This window comes from Histomonas meleagridis (genome assembly GCF_020186115.1).
Source record: "Histomonas meleagridis strain 2922-C6/04-10x chromosome Unknown contig_16, whole genome shotgun sequence".
Lineage (NCBI taxonomy): Eukaryota > Parabasalia > Tritrichomonadida > Dientamoebidae > Histomonas > Histomonas meleagridis.
The window spans coordinates 609,064-625,445 of NW_027150781.1; the positions used below are offsets into that span (position 1 = coordinate 609,064).

The window sequence follows — 16,382 nt, forward strand, 5'->3', positions numbered from 1 at the left end:
ATCTGTGTACTGTCATCATATTGTTTAATTTCTTTTGCTGGTTCATCTTCAATATTTGCAGATATTGATAATTCATCGATATTGATTTCTATTTCATTTTTCATTGTTATTTCGACTCCACGAGCAAAGCTAATTTTTTCTATAGAAATTGGAAATCCAAGAATAGATAATATATTGTTTGTAAAAAAGAATTGATCAATAAATCCATTGTTTCCCTTTTCTTGAAAATTAATGTTTTCTAACCTAACGCATGGGAAATTCTTGCAGAAAAAATTTTTTATCTTAGAAACAGCTCTGTTCATTATTTCTAACTTACAGACCTGTTATAAGGATTTTTTATAATTCTAAACTTTACTTAGATATTGAAGCTGAAACACCTTAGAAAAAAATTCCTCTTGAAAGATTATGTTTTTTCACCATTCTATGAATTCGAAATTTTATCAAAAAGGCGAAAATTGTTTCTAGATTAAGATATTTTTTTGATTTTTCATCTTTTAACCACATTATTCAGAAAATAATAAAAAAATGTTCACCGTGGGGTTCGAACCCACGCCCTCTCGGACTAGTGCCTTAAACTAGCGCCTTGGACCACTCGGCCAGATGAACTTTCAGTTTTCATTATAATATATATAATTTAAATAATAACTTTTCTTTGGTTTTAATTTGATTTTGATTATTATAATATTAAAATTCTATATATCTTATATGAAAATAAGTGGGATTTTTATCTTCTAAGCAGTAATTTATCATAAAGGATTTTTCGAAATTAAATACAAAACGAAAGGAAACAAAAACAAAATCTTGAATATATTTTGCCAATTGCCGGTCAAACAATAAAATTTTGAACTCATTTTGAAAAAGTTCATCAAATTTTGATGATAAAACCGATTTGCAAATCTTTTATTTAAAAAGTTGATTTGACCAACGAATTGAAGGAATGTTAGTTGAATTTGTCAAAATAATTATCCACTTCATTTTTCTAGATGCAAATCTTCGTTAAGACCCTTACAGGAAAGCACATCACACTTGAAGTCGAACCAACTGATCGTATTGAAGATGTCAAGTCCAAGATCCAAGACAAGGAAGGTATTCCACCAGACCAGCAACGTTTAATTTTTGCTGGTAAGCAACTTGAAGATGGTAACACGCTTCAAGACTATTCCATCCAAAAGGATTCCACACTCCACTTAGTTCTTCGTCTTCGTGGTGGCTTTTAAACCAAAGTAATAACTAAACAACCAATTTAAAACTTTTTGTTATTTTTCTTTTCCAAAAAGCAGCAAAAAGTGCTCACATTAAAAAGTGACACCATATGAGTTCGAGATACGCCCACACAGCAGCAAAAAGCACACAGCAACGATATTATACTGTTGAAAACGCATTCAATGTAAAAGATGATATATCTGACCTTAGCTTCAGTTATAACAATCGTTATTTAGCAATCTCTTCATGGGATGGAAGCATAAATGTTATTGAATTTAGTGAAGATTATGGCCAAGCAAAATCCAAGTTTTCAAGGTATATGTCAACCACCACTAGCAGTACTTATACCATGGGAACAGGAACAAAAATTGCGTGTATTAGGTGTCTCTTTCGTCCAATAGATGATGTTTTATACTTTACTACCTCTATGGGTGAAATCTATAGCTTAGATCTTGCCCCAGCCACACCTAATCCGACAAAAGTTTATGGCGAACCCGCCAACGAGCCACGTCGTGGACCATTTGTAGGGTTAAAATGGAATGAATCTGCCCAAGTTTTTGTCGCCCTTGAAATAACCACAGCTGGCACCAATGCACAAAATCTTGGCGGCTCATTATTTACATTAGCTCAAGAAAGCTCCCACCGAATTGACCTTGACTACAAGCCCATTGCGTTAGATGTTTCTGATAAATATGTCATTGTTGTTGGAACCAAATATGGCGAAAACTGCATCTGGTGCTACACTCTCGACGGGCATATAAAGAACGAGACCGTCAAAGTTGAAATCAAGTCTCAGCTCAAACATCAATTTACATCGATCGCATGCGGGCCTATTCTCGCTAATACAACTCGACCATCCTATATAGCGTCAACAGTCTTTGGGCAAGCAGACTACAACGAAGGAACAGAAAATCACGATATTATAAATTTGCATATAAACGCAACTTCGAAAGCTTCATTCGGATCGAATAGTATTGCATTTGTTCCAGGACATAAATGCGCCGTCTCTGCTTCAAGTGATGGAACTATAACATTTGTGAATTTGGAAACAAAAAGAACAAAAGCATTCCAAATCTCGCAACAAATACCTTTGACAAAACTCGCAGTACACCCGAATGGTAATGTGATCGCAATCGCATCTGGTTATGATTGGTCTTTGGGCTATGAAATGGCAGGAAGAGAGAAGCCGCCAATAAATTTGTACATAAGACAATTTAATCCTTCTGATTATAGATAAGAATTATATAATAACTTTATCTTATTTTTGGAAATAAAAATCCACATTTCTAATAACAAATTTATTCTAACATTTTTATATTTTTAAAGATGAAAAAACCCAAAAAATCAATAGAAAATATTTCGAATAATAATGAAAATAATATAAGATTTACAATTAGGTATTTGCATAGGCGTATATTAAGAAAAAGAAGATTCAATATAATGATTTTAAAGAAAAATGAATTTTTACTAGTAAAACAATTTGATTCTTCATATGAAGAAAATGTCAAATTAATTGAATGGAAAAAAAATTGTCAATTAAATGGAGCAAAGAAATCAAGTTATTGTGAGAGGAATGCGACTAAGAACAAAAGTAAATGATGTATACGAAGTATTTAAAGACTTTGGTGAAATTATTGCATGCAAATTAATTGTGAATGAGAGAAATGAATCAAAAGGATATTGTTTCATCGTATACAAGGATTGGCAAGATGCACAAAAAGCAATAAATGTTATGAGTGGACGTCGCTTTGATGGCGCGCAAATTGAAGTCACATTCTCCAATAATCCTAAATTAGGTGAAGAAATGATAGAACGATCCTTTGAAACGAACAGACGCTTTGTTAATCTTAGTGAAAGTCATTGGCAGAATCAGAATCAATATGAGTATCATCCAAATACTTTCCAGAAAGGTCCAAATAATTATTTTCAAGATGACAATTCTTTTATACCACCACCCATGTCACGCCAACAACCTCCAGGTGGAGTTCCAATTTTTGAAGATGACGAGGATGATGAAATCAAAATTCCAATGCAAAACCAAAATCTACAACGCGGTTACATACCAAACTATCCTTATCAAAACCAACAGTTACAAGGACCACCAGTACAGCCTGCTCAGTGGGAAAGAAATCAACCTCAATCAGCGTATCGAAAAGACAATTACAATTATGGGTATTCTTCACAACAAAATAGCTATAGTTATCAATATCAGTACAACAGAGGATACCAAAGTGAGCATGGAGGATATGGAAATCAATCTCAAGGAAATGGTTATGTAAATAAGAATCAAATTAGCAATGAATTCAATAATGAGCCTTCTATGTATCAAAGACAGAACTACCAAAGGCCTCCTTACATAGGTGGACAACAGCAAAATACTTATCAACAGATGCAAGGATATGGAAATTCACAGAATCAATTCCAAAAAACGCCGCATTACCCATCAATGCCATTTTAAAAAATTGTTTTTCAATAATTTTTTTGTTTTCGCAGCTGTCACTTTGTCCGCAAAATAACGGATTTGGAACCGAAACAAGAATAAACTGACTGTAAAAACCGTTTTATTCAAAATATCCTCTGGCGAGGAAATAAAGAATTTCATTTGATTATAGAGAAAATGGAAATGAAAAAAGGCATTCTCAAAAACCTGTGAATAACCTAAAATATTATTGTTGCTAATGATGATAAAAAATCAAACTGGAAAAGTTAAATTTATAGTTCTTTCTGAAAGGTGATAAAGTAATTTACTTCATTCAATTGAATGTGCACATAAATTGAATGGATTATTTATGGATTTGAATGAATAACTGTAATACAAAACTAAACTTTTTGTTGCACTCCCATTAAAACAAGTAAATGAAATTATGTTTCATGCTGATTTTGATGCACTACATGAAGGACGTTCCATGTAAGGTATTGATACCAAAATTTGGAATTCACCAAAAATCGATATTTAGACGAATTTTTTTTTCAGATATTAAAATTAATAGGTTTTATTTTCAGCGCTCACACTTCACCAATAGTTATTGTGTTTGTCATTCAAAAAAAAATTTATGGATTTCAATGGATTTTCTTCACAACTATTTAACATTAATGGACTCTATTTCATATACATCTGGTGATGAGTATAATTTGTTTTACTTTGATTCAAGAAAATTTTCATATAAAACTTTACAAAAATATTATGCATATTCACAATTCTATTCTATTGTTACTGATGCAAAACATTCGCCAAATTGGTATTCACATTTTCCTGATTTTTATTCAAATTTCACGCAAAGATCCCGAAAGTTTTTACACTTTCCAATAAAGCAAAATTTGTTTTGTTATCTATTTTTGTTACCGTTTTGCTTTTCATTAAAGCACCAAATTATCCAATAAAGTTACTGCAAAAAAATAGATTAAATATAACTCTTTTTTTAACTTTCTTTTTTGCATATTCACTTGAAGCATATAACTCAGATACTTATACACTTACTGTGTCAAATAATGCTGAGTTTAAAACTAGGAATGATCATAAGGCTGATACAAAATATCTTGTTTTTGATTATATTACGAGTGTAGGTTCTACTTTCTTTGGCTGGCCTTCATTATTTCATAGATCTATGTTGAAATTGGTAATTCAGTTACTTCTATTGGAAGTAGTGCATTTAATTTATGTTCAAATCTTAAAACAGTAACAATCGGAGACAATGTAAAAGAAATTGAAAACCAAGCATTTCGTTCATGCCATAGCTTAACAACAGTTATTTTTGGGAAAAGTGTAGAAACAATTGGGAATTTGGCCTTTGCTCAATGTGAATCATTAGATAGTATCACTCTACCTGATTCAGTCACTTCTATTGGAGAGAGTGCATTCTTACAGTGTGAAAGTTTGAAAATAATCACCATTGGCCATAAAGTTGAATCAATTGGAGGTCATGCATTTGAACAATGTGAAAAATTAACAGAAATCACAATTCCAGATTCTGTTACATCAATTGGAGAGAATGCGTTTGATCAATGTACGTCATTAACAGAAATTACAATACCAAATTCAGTTACATCAATTAAATCAAATGCATTTATAGGCTGTAATAAACTGAAGTTTATTAATGTTTCAATTGGAAACAAAAATTATTCTGGAAATAATGGAATTCTTTATAACGAAGATTATACAAAACTTGTTTGTTATCCGGCAGGAATTTCTAATGAAACATTTGAAATACCAAATTCAATTACAACAATTGGAGATTACGCATTTTATGGCTGTTCATCATTAGCAAATATTACAATTAAAAATTCAGTTTCATCAATTGGAGATCATGCATTTTATGGCTGTTCATCATTAGCAAATATTACAATTCCAAATTTAGTTACAACAATTGAAGAATATAAATTTTATGGCTGTTCAGAATTAACCGAAATCTTAATTCCAGCTTCAATCAAAACAATTGGAAATTTTTCATTTCAAAACTGTGATAAACTCACATGTATCTATTTCACAGGTTACGAATCACCAACTGTCGCCACAAATGCATTTGATCAAGAAAAATCTGTTATGACATCAGATTTATATCAAGATGAAACATTTGGTGAAATTAATGTATCTAAGGGATCTTCTGTTGGTGAATGTGATCTATATCCATGGTCAACACATACATTCACAAAAAGTAATACATTCACGCACAGTATCACATTTTCTCAGTCGAATTCTTTTTCAAGAAGTAATACATATACACAATCAAATACATTTTCACAAAGTAATACATTTACTAAATCAAATACATTTACTAAATCAAATACATTTACTCAGTCGAATACATTTTCACAAAGTAATACATTTACTAAATCGAATACATTTTCTCAAAGTAATACATTTACTAAATCGAATACATTTTCTCAATCTAATGCATTCACGCGGAGTAACTCGTTCACAGCTTCAGATGTTTTCGGTGTTTTGTATATTGACACAGTTACCATTTTGCATTCTATGATTGAATCGCAGTCGCTAATCATTACACAGACTGTTACAATTCAGCGCGTAATCTCGAACATGCTTACGATTAGTCAACTCAACATTTCTTCATCTTTATTCGGTTACTATGTATTATGAATATAATATTTATCAATATTCGACGTATGACAAATATTATTCATTTTTGTATACAATTGTTTCGACGCGAATTCAAGGCGATCAATGGAACGAAGGAATCGACAATAAATTACTTATTGGATTAATATGTGGTTCGATTGCTGTTGTTCTTTTACTCGTAGGGATTATTGTATTTGTGATTCGCCGAAGTCAAGGAGCGAAATTACAAGAAAAGTCTGAAGAAACAATGAGCTCAGCTAATATTGGGGCGAAAGAAGAAATTAATGAAGAATACAAACAGTATGTACTCCATGATCCCGATCAATGGATATGAAATGAAATTTTTAATAAATAATATGCAATGTGTTTTTTGTGTCTATTGATATTATAAATTATTCATTATTTTACTTGTTAATATGAAATATGTCAAAAATTCTTTGTTAATTATTTGAAATTTTGGAATTTCATTTGTTCACTTGTGAGTTATATGGAACCCGGTAAATTCATCCACTGAATTAATCAATTTCATTTGATATATTTTGAATGATAATTATCGTGTTTTCATAATGTTGATAGTATTTTTAAGGATTTATAGTGAATTCTGGAAATATTTTATGCACTGATTATTAATGTACTGATATTATGAAATCTGCGTTATATTTTAAATAAATAAAAAATATAAATTCCATATATAATATAGACATAAACTATATATTAATATCAATTAATTTTTGTTTAAGAAACTTTGTTAGTGTAAAGTTCAAGTAATAAATATTTGGATATGCCTTTCCTATTTGATATCACTGTTAATACACAAACTTTTCTATCTTTAGAAGTAGATGTCAATATATATGACAAATATTGATTGCCAATTTCAATAATATTTACTTATTATAAGCATTATAGTTGCTGCTTGCGAAAATGATTTTACACTAAAAACATGAATTCTTTGATGTAAAGAATTAAAGAATAGCCAATAATATATGTAAAAAACTTTTCTATATTTTCAATTACATTTCTTTAAAATCATCAATTGATAATTAGCACCACAGCTAATTTATGCAAAATATGATCAGTAATAACAATATTGAAGGGACAATGATCATTATGACCCAATTAACAGTAGCAATAGTTATTCATAACATTGTTTTTTAATATGATTTTTTATCATTCCTGCAAGTATAATCAATAAAATAGTAATCAGGTTCGATTGAAATAATTTGTTTTCAATCATTTATTCTTTTTATCATATTACCTCATAATATAAACATAATGAAAACAATCTTGAAAATATTTTTAGAAGTTATTGGAAACAACAATTCTTTCATTTTTATTATTGACAATTTCGATTAATTCTTCAATCAAAACGTTATCTTCCTGGAAAATGATTTTCTTCTCTTCAGGGCAAAATACACACAACAAACAATGCAACATATATATAACCTCATTTTTTATCATTTAACTTCTATCACATCTTTTTTTCTAAATAACTGATCATTGATTTATTTCTTAAAACATTGTTGTACAAACAAAACGTCATGAAGCAATCATTACAATGTTCAAATGTTTTTTATTTGTAATTCGTATGCGTTCGCTCTGATTCTTGACACAAATTTTATTTCTCACAACATAAGTTCCGTCACAACGAACACAGTCCATTCCCAAAATAAAATATTTTATTATGATCACTGTGCCTCACCTGCGTCTTCCTGTATATCCGGTATGAACACCTCGAATCTGACTCCGGTGACGGCCAGCATCCCTGGTATCTGCGGGTGGTAGTGTATCTCCTTCGGCTCCTCTGCGACGTGCTCGAACATCATCTGGTCCGGGATTCCCTCTTCTTTCTCCTCAGGGTCCATAGCCTCGACGGAGAGGTCCCAGATCGTAACTCTGCCGTCTTCGCACGCAGCAGCAAATTCGCTTTCGTCGTTCGGGTTCCATTCGATGCTCGTGATCGGGTCCTCGTGATACGACATCGTCGCAACTGGTTCAGTGGTATGCGACAAAGCGCGGAGATCCCAGATAGCTATGACCCCATTGTCTGCACCGGAACATATTAAATTTCGTTGAATGGCGTTCCAGTCAATGACATTGCAATCACATTTATCTGTGGCTTGGAAACGGGAAACTGGTTGAGTCGGGTCTCGGAGATCCCATACTGCAATGGTGCCATCACAACTACATGTCATAAATATTCCGGAATCACTATGTGAAAATACAATATCTTCAACAGAATCTGTATGCCCTTCATATAAAGCAGTTCGGGTAAAGGCGCCGGAGTTTTCTTGCCAGATGGATATAAAGCCATTGTTGTCGCCAACTGCTAATAATCCATTATCAACTTTGGACCAACAAAGACCAAAACCTTCTTCGCCAATTGCACACTCGAAAATCATTTGGACGGTGCCTTCTTCAACGTCATTATTAACAGATGTAATACCAGATGAAATATCCCATATCAGAACATTTCCAGTATCACTCCAAGTGGCTACAATGTTGGATTGTTGTGGTTGGATACGAACTCTGTTAGCTGCGCCAGGATGGAAATTACCACAACATGAAAGTTTTGGATCAATAAGTTGAGCTGGATCATCATAGTTATCATCGTTTTGTGTACATTGAAGATTACTGATCTTAGTTACAAGGAGTTGGTTTTCATCATCAGTTTCAGCTTGTGTAGCTGAAACAAAAAAAGTTGTTAATGGAAATTGAGTTCGAGAAGCACCAAGATTATCTCGAATGACATCAAATGAAAGGCATGGCCATTGAAATGTCATTTGATAATATTGACGGTAGATATCATTCGAAAATCCGAATTCTTCGTCGGAGTCTTCCATTTAATGTCACTTTTGCTTGACCATAGCTTGGAGACCGTTAAAATAATCCGTTGTTTTCATTTCGTTGATGCGAAATTTCCTGTACGCATTTGTTCAAGGAGTGATTTAGGTGATTTAAGTTGTTCGATCGAATCTGCTTTTTGTATTATTCCCATGATTTCTTCATTTATCTGATTATTTTTATCAATCAATTCTTCGATTTCTTTTTGTAGCTTCGTAACTACTTCATTATTGCTGTTCATGTCTATAGGGTTATCCCCTACAATTTTCTTTTTCTCTTTGACATCAGCTGCCATTGATAATAAGAATTTCTTGAGTCGAGCTCTTTCGTTTTCAAGCTTCGTTATGTTGTCTTGGCTGATCAGCTTCTCTGTCTCCTTTATCTCATTAACAAGTTGCTGTATCGCGGGATCGTTAGAGTTCTCAAAATTTTCGGTTGTGAATTCACTCGCTTTTTCTTTGAGCACTTTTTGCTTCTTTTGGAAATTGCTGATCTCTTGCAGAAGTTGCTTCCGTTTTTCTTCTAAAGCCTCTTTATTTTGAAGCTCTTTGTCTAGTTTTTCTCCAAGTTGAATTTCTGAATCTCGTTTTGCTTTTGTTTCAAGATACATTTCCATATATTTATTATTAGAATTGCTTTGTTGATTACGAAGTGATTCGATCTCGTTTTGGAGTTTCTCATTTTCGCTTGCTAATTGTTTACATTCTGAATCAAGTTTATCAAGAATTTGTTGGTATTGTGTTATAACATTAGACGAATTGTTATCGGATTTTGGAGACCCGCTGGAATGAGAAGAAGAGCTGTTTTCTTTGATAAGGGTTTGTATTTCTTTGACAGTATTTTTAGGAAGAGATTTGACTCGGGAAATGTTTTCGGTTTTTTTAGGTCCTTTAAGTGAGTAAAGAAGGAAAGAAACAAGTAGTTGCTTCAGTGAGTCTGGATTTGAACGGCGTGCAATTGATGTCAAATCAAAAGAGGCACGGATTTGAAGTTTAGAAAATTGGTCTTTGATGTTTTCTTGGACAGTCTTCAAATTACGTAGACATGATATCCAGTCATCTTTAGTGTGATCAATAGTCTTTAAAGCGGATAAATCGATTTTAACATTATCTTGAATTGAGTTGAATATTTTAGAAAGAACATGTCCCTCACGAAGTGATTCCAAGTTAGGGCATTCTTCGTTAGTGATTCCAAAACTGTAAATCCAGGGAAGAAGAAAATCAAAAGTTTCCATACAAAGTGAACGTTTATATTGACAAACTTTTTGAGAGAACTATTGATAGCCATTACGATCAAAATCAATTCAAATCGAGTTTATGTGGTTAAATATCAGATAAGAAAAATGATGATTAACTAAATTATTTTATAACAACTATTAAAGCATTTTATACATATCTTGCAAGATTACCAATGCTCTTTTTTAAAAAGAAAAAATGATTGACCCTTTAAATCTGTTAAGCATTTTGTTCTTTGATCATTTGTGCAAAGTTAACAATCATATTCATTTTCTTTTGACTAATGATGAGTTTAAGGATGTCTTTTTCATTTAGTCTTTCTAAGTATCTCTCCTTCATTGCATCGAAATCAATTGCTTGAATTTGTTCTTCGCTCATTATTTTTGAGTCAAGTTGTTCTGTTGATATATTTTGTATTTCACTCTCAGTAGGATTATCAGCTTCATTTCCATTTGTGTAAAATCTTAAGAAATTTCCTTGTTCTTTCTCGAGTTTTTCTAATTCTCTTTCATTCCGAAGGTTTCTTAAAGTATCTGCAACAGCCCTTCTTTCATCTGCTTTTTCTAAAGCAGCAAAAATATATTTTGGCTTTTCTTTTTCTTCAACTGTAATATTTGAAGATAACAATTTTTCGAATTCTCTATTTTCATTTTCTTCTAATTCAACTTTTACTTCCATTTCTGTGTTTCTTTTAAGTGCAGAAGATGGTGGGGCTCTCTTTGAACTTCCACCAAAGATTGCTGCAACTTTTGGTTTCATTTCTTTTTAAAATGTGCCATTTATATTTCAGAATAAATAAAATTGTCATTTAAATGAGCTTAAACGTACCAACTGATCTTCAGCAAATTGATGAAATGCTTGATAATGAACTTAAACGCGTCCAAGACCTCGAACAGAAGTTTACTGATTGGGCTGAGCAACAACGAGCTAAAATTCAAGAACATCGTCAAAGACAATTATTAGAAGGCGATGTTAATCTAAGTGAGTTCGAATCCATCATCTCCATCCTCTCGAACATAGATAGCGCCGATGAGTCAGAGATATCGTATGTCCATGACATCTTTCAACAGTTATGTCGAATCTAATCACAAATATCCACAATTTTGACGAACAACAACAAACAGAATATTTTCATTTAGTCATCGAGTGCCACGAAATGGTTTTTGACGTTTCTTTCCATTGCTTCGATCATTTCTCTAATTCCAGCCAAAAGAATAGAACTTTCGAATTCCTTTTGCATGACAATGATATCACTCTTATAATCGATCAATGCGTTCATGTCCTTCGCCAATATTAAATCATACACTAATTTCCTTACTTCTTCAACGTCACTTTTTAGTTGTGACGCAACGTACTTCACTTCAACTCTGCTGTAGTTTTGGCAGAAAACGCTGATTGAGCTTCTTAAGACAAACTTTCGGATTTGTTCGATGATGTCGTTATATAACTTTAAGTTTCCTAAGCTTCCTTGAGCGGTATCGATATGTTCTCGGAACTTAACGATATCTTTCTTCTCATAATAATCAGCTAAGTGATCAATGGGTGCAACTTTTGCGTTGGTTCTGAATTTGATGGCTTCAGGAGTAAGGAAAATACCACAGCTTCCTTTGGACCACATTTGAGAAAGTGCACATAACATAAGACAATCAATACGTTGATCACTACCTGCGTTATCGAAGAGACGGAATGACTCATAGAACTTTTGATAGGCAAGTTGAGGCTTTCTTTCTTTAAGAAGTTGAATTCCTTCGATCTTGAGAAGAACAGCTGATTGACGATCATTAAGTGAGGTGCTTGGGATAGTGGAGGCGAGCTTGTAGTCGTTAAACATGGATTCGAGGTCTTTGCGAGCATCAGCTAATTCAATACGAATTGAGAGAATACGAATTGCAATATTACACATTTCTGGATCGGTAAGATCTGGTGGAAGTGTAACATAGGGTTCGATTTCACTGAGAATTTCTTTACCTTTGGTGTAATCTTGATTTCTCATAACATATTCACATTGACGAAGCTTAAGATCTAAGTAAAGATTGCCCATTGTGCTTTGATCAACAAGTTCAGTTGCTGTGTCCAAGAAACGAAGAAGAGTAGTTTCATTTCTAATGACATTAGCTAACATTGAGGAAACAGTGGATTGAAGTTGATCGTTGGTGATAAGCTTGTCGGCGTTGGCTTGGAATACATCATTCAAGCACTCAATTGTGAGGTCTGTATCATCAAGATTTGATTGAATAACCGCTGCCTTTAAAAGAGATTTGGATCTAAGCTTGGCATCAGCATTAGGATCTTGGAAAACTTGATAGAATAAATCAACAGCGTATGGATCGTCGAAACCAACGGATTCTTTTGCGGCACGATAAGTACCTTCAGGAGTGTACTCTGCTTGTTCTTCTTCAGCACCTCCTTGGTATACTTCGCCTTCATAGGCTTCTTCATTGCCGGCATCTTCTTCATCAAAGTATATTTCTTCGTCGGACATCTTGGAAATATGTCAAACAAACTTTGTTAAAAAAAATAATTGTCAAAATTAGTTCTTAAACGGTCTCCAACAGGCTAACGAATTTTTTTCATTGATGACCATCAAATTGCAGAAAAATATATTCGCAATAAGACATAATAGCTTCATTAAATTAATTATGTATAAACATTTTTTCAGAGAAATGTATTTTATGGTTTCAATCTGCAAATAATCGAGAAAAATTTTTCTCAAATTAAATGTATGCTGTGATTAATCAAACATATGAAAAACATTATCTAAAATGACATGAATATCATTGATAATATATTTTAAACAAAATAAAACTTCTTTTAACGGAAATAAGAAAACATATATTATATCCATGTAAAACACTACCTATTTATCATTTCAATCATAAAGGTTATATGGTTTCTTTTTTCCAATAAAAGATAGATATGATAAATTATTCACCAAGTTTCATCAGTTGCAATGAAGGATGGCATGCTTTGTATTTGAAAAAGTGGTTTTTCTATAATTTATATTTTACGATAACGATATAAAAATGCCTGTATTGAAAATCAGTTGCTCCAATTCATGAAACTTCTTCAAAAATAACTTATTATTTTGAAGTTTATTACACAACGTTAATCATTTCTTTGAGTATAATGTCCACATTACAATTTTTTTTGCTCATCATTTTTAATTTAATTATTTTCTTTTTCAAACAGCTATTTGTCATATCACTATAATTCATCCTTTGAAATTTGTGAACTTTGATAATTTCAATTAATCAATTTAGCAATCTTTTAAGTCACATCCCAAACATATAACCAGAGCATAACGCCAGCACGGTTCATACCATTTTCTCGTGTTTGCGCCCTCAAGCAGTGCGTTATTTCCTAAACACCATGTGACCAATCAATTTACGTGTTTTCATATCATTCCATATTTTCAGTACTTTATAGATACTTTTTGAAAAAATAAAGTGGATAAAACCACCTGAAATTTCGTCAAAAATTGAGATAAAAATATTTTAGTGAAAAACCTGACCAAGATAAACCGCTTTTGAAGAGGCAAAATTTCTAATCCATAAATGCAAAAGACACAGCCAAACACACTTTTCGTACGAAACATCCAATACACAGCAACAGCCGACCAATTAAGCGCGGTTTTTGAGAAGTATGGTAAGATCAAAAAAGCAAAGATTTTGACCGAAAATTATCATGGCCAACCAGTTCCACGTGGAATTGGATTCGTTGAGTTTGAAGATGAAGAAGGTGCTAAAAAAGCCCTCGAAGACAAATCAGAATTAAAGCTTGGAAATAGAGTTCTTCATATTTCTCAAGCAAAAGTTAACGAAGCGAAAAGAGATACAATTTTTGTTGGCGGAATACCAGAAGGAACAACAATCAAAGATTTGTTGGACACATTTGCGAAGTACAACGCAAAGAATGCGACAATCATCTGTTTCGATAACGGACCTAGGAAAGGTTATGCTTTTGTTCAGTTGGGTTCAAGCGAGGATAGGGAAGCTGCCATGAAAGAGGGAACATTCAATCTCAACGGTACAAATCCAATCCTTCGAAATGCACGTCATGATTATGAAAATCCAAATCTCCGTTCATTTGGAGGTCAACGTATTCGTCAGTAAAAGCGTCAGGTCCTTCAATTTCTAATCGTACCTTTTCACGTCGAGTCCAGTTTTCAGGGGTGGTTTCTTGCGAACGTTAGTGTAACCGTTAATTATATTTTCGACCGTTTCCGTATCGTCTTCGTTAATTGTATCGTTCCAGTTTTCAATTGTATCGGTTTTCCTTTTCAATGGTTCAATTTGTTCTGGGACGATAAGTTTTTTCTTTTTCTTTTCTGGTAATTTTGTGTTTGGTGACGGTTGTACCTGTTTAATATTTGAGAGGATATTTTGACACAATTTGATCAAATTTATTTGTATTTCAATGGTTAACATTTGAGGAGTTGAAAGCATTGTTGATGCAAGCGGAACAACATTTTCTAAAGATGTTTCTATTGTTAAATTTAACTTTCCAAGTAATGTCATAATTGCATTAGCGACGTCATCAGACGGCAATTTTCTCCATGTTTCAGTGATCTGTGGTAATGTTAAATTCGCAAAAGTGTTATGATTCACTTTACATAAACAATCTCCAAGTGAAACAATTGAACTTGATACAATTCGTGTGTCGTCTGAACTTGAGATGAATTCAGTTAGTTTGGGAATTACTGACTTTTGTATTGATTTGGAATCTAATGTCTTTACTATCAATGGTAAATTCTTAATTGCTGTGTTATGAAGTCGAATGTCATTTGAGTTTAACGCTTCTCTAAAGATGGGGAAAATGACTTTGTAATGTTGCTCTGGTTCTGTTTTATCAATGAGGATTTTGAGGATAGAAAAAACTGATAACATAAGTTCGGGTGGTTTCGTTAATACTAGAAAACTACTAAATTTAGATAGGATTTCATTGTTAAAGTCTCTCTTACTATAGAATGATGCTCCTTGGAAAATAAGTGGTATAGTAACAGGTGCATATCGTGTGTCAGATAAGGTCTCATTAATAAAGACTGGCATGAATTTATACCGAATCATTCGATGTGAAAATATGCTTAAGGATTGCGTAAGAGACTTAAAGAAGTTAAACTTTTCGGCTGCTGCTTTAACAATGATTTCATCGAAGTAACGATAGACTTTGATGTGGATGGAATTGAATGCTTCTGAATTTTCTAAGGACGATAGAGTCGGGCGGTTTTCTGGATCAAATGCCAAACAAGATTTAATTGTGCTTACAATCGATTGTGTTGCATGTGGGAGTGTTAAAACAATGTCATTACTTAGTTGACTAAGATAGTCATCAGGTGATTTACTTGAAAAAAGTGGTTTCTTGAGATAAGCAGATGCAATTGTAACACCAAAACTAAAGATATCTGATTTGGTTGTAATGTCTTTGTTAGAAATAAGTTCGGGTGATGAAAAATTAAGGTTGGGATAAGTAGATAAATTCTTCCATTTGCCAAATATAGGTTTTATAAGAGAAGTTTCATCTGAAATTGGTGATGAAAAATTAAAAGAGTTTAATTTAACTGTTAAATCTTTGGTAAGAAAAATTGCATTAGGATTAATTCCTAAATGTGAAATTTTGGCATTATTATGAAGAAAAGATAATACAGATATTAATTGTTTTCCGATATATTCAATTTCGTCACCAGTTAAATCATTTTCATTGGTTAAACTTGAACATATTGTTTCAGAAACAAATGCAGGTTGCCTAGAGTTTTCATCAAACTCAATGATTTTCAAGATATTAGGATGATGAAGTTTTCGAATTTGCTGTATCGAATAAATACATGATGAAATATATTTGTCACAATCTTCTTTTGGTATGTTGTTTGAAATCATTAATTGTTCATCAAAAATCCAAATTGTAACATTTTCCCCAGTGCTTTTCCTAATTGCTGTGTGAACTTTCCAAAAGTCAGATATAAACACAGGCGTAATTAAATCATAGTTAGCGGAAAAGCCTGATCCCATTTAATACAATTGTGAATGAAATTT

General features: G+C 32.6%; 10 protein-coding genes across 10 annotated transcripts; 5 read left to right on the forward strand and 5 right to left on the reverse strand.

Moving 5' to 3' along the window:
* Nucleotides 1–983: 983 nt before the first annotated feature.
* On the forward strand, nt 984–1,217 carry GO595_002036 (polyubiquitin; the record flags this gene model as incomplete). The annotated part of the gene is made up of 1 exon (XM_067914901.1): nt 984–1,217. The coding sequence occupies one exon, from the start codon at nt 984–986 to the stop codon at nt 1,215–1,217; it is 234 nt and encodes a 77-aa protein (XP_067777722.1).
* A 95-nt stretch (nt 1,218–1,312) lies between these two features.
* Nucleotides 1,313–2,440, forward strand: GO595_002037 (Poly(A)+ RNA export protein; the record flags this gene model as incomplete). Its single annotated transcript, XM_067914903.1, has 1 exon — nt 1,313–2,440. One exon carries the CDS (start codon nt 1,313–1,315, stop codon nt 2,438–2,440), a length of 1,128 nt encoding a protein of 375 aa, XP_067777723.1.
* Nucleotides 2,441–2,743: 303 nt separating this feature from the next.
* Nucleotides 2,744–3,661, forward strand: GO595_002038 (RNA-binding motif protein, X chromosome; the record flags this gene model as incomplete). Its single annotated transcript, XM_067914904.1, has 1 exon — nt 2,744–3,661. One exon carries the CDS (start codon nt 2,744–2,746, stop codon nt 3,659–3,661), a length of 918 nt encoding a protein of 305 aa, XP_067777724.1.
* A 4,301-nt stretch (nt 3,662–7,962) lies between these two features.
* On the reverse strand, nt 7,963–9,117 carry GO595_002039 (Glutamate-rich WD repeat-containing protein; the record flags this gene model as incomplete). The annotated part of the gene is made up of 1 exon (XM_067914905.1): nt 7,963–9,117. The coding sequence occupies one exon, from the start codon at nt 9,115–9,117 to the stop codon at nt 7,963–7,965; it is 1,155 nt and encodes a 384-aa protein (XP_067777725.1).
* A 56-nt stretch (nt 9,118–9,173) lies between these two features.
* On the reverse strand, nt 9,174–10,352 carry GO595_002040 (uncharacterized protein; the record flags this gene model as incomplete). The annotated part of the gene is made up of 1 exon (XM_067914906.1): nt 9,174–10,352. One exon carries the CDS (start codon nt 10,350–10,352, stop codon nt 9,174–9,176), a length of 1,179 nt encoding a protein of 392 aa, XP_067777726.1.
* A 220-nt stretch (nt 10,353–10,572) lies between these two features.
* Nucleotides 10,573–11,112, reverse strand: GO595_002041 (uncharacterized protein; the record flags this gene model as incomplete). The annotated part of the gene is made up of 1 exon (XM_067914907.1): nt 10,573–11,112. The coding sequence occupies one exon, from the start codon at nt 11,110–11,112 to the stop codon at nt 10,573–10,575; it is 540 nt and encodes a 179-aa protein (XP_067777727.1).
* A 53-nt stretch (nt 11,113–11,165) lies between these two features.
* On the forward strand, nt 11,166–11,438 carry GO595_002042 (uncharacterized protein; the record flags this gene model as incomplete). The annotated part of the gene is made up of 1 exon (XM_067914908.1): nt 11,166–11,438. One exon carries the CDS (start codon nt 11,166–11,168, stop codon nt 11,436–11,438), a length of 273 nt encoding a protein of 90 aa, XP_067777728.1.
* A 50-nt stretch (nt 11,439–11,488) lies between these two features.
* On the reverse strand, nt 11,489–12,835 carry GO595_002043 (COP9 signalosome complex subunit 2; the record flags this gene model as incomplete). Its single annotated transcript, XM_067914909.1, has 1 exon — nt 11,489–12,835. One exon carries the CDS (start codon nt 12,833–12,835, stop codon nt 11,489–11,491), a length of 1,347 nt encoding a protein of 448 aa, XP_067777729.1.
* A 1,072-nt stretch (nt 12,836–13,907) lies between these two features.
* GO595_002044 (RNA-binding protein) lies at nt 13,908–14,465 on the forward strand (the record flags this gene model as incomplete). Its single annotated transcript, XM_067914910.1, has 1 exon — nt 13,908–14,465. One exon carries the CDS (start codon nt 13,908–13,910, stop codon nt 14,463–14,465), a length of 558 nt encoding a protein of 185 aa, XP_067777730.1.
* Nucleotides 14,466–14,486: 21 nt separating this feature from the next.
* On the reverse strand, nt 14,487–16,358 carry GO595_002045 (protein kinase; the record flags this gene model as incomplete). The annotated part of the gene is made up of 1 exon (XM_067914911.1): nt 14,487–16,358. The coding sequence occupies one exon, from the start codon at nt 16,356–16,358 to the stop codon at nt 14,487–14,489; it is 1,872 nt and encodes a 623-aa protein (XP_067777731.1).
* Between the last annotated feature and the right edge of the window lie 24 nt (nt 16,359–16,382).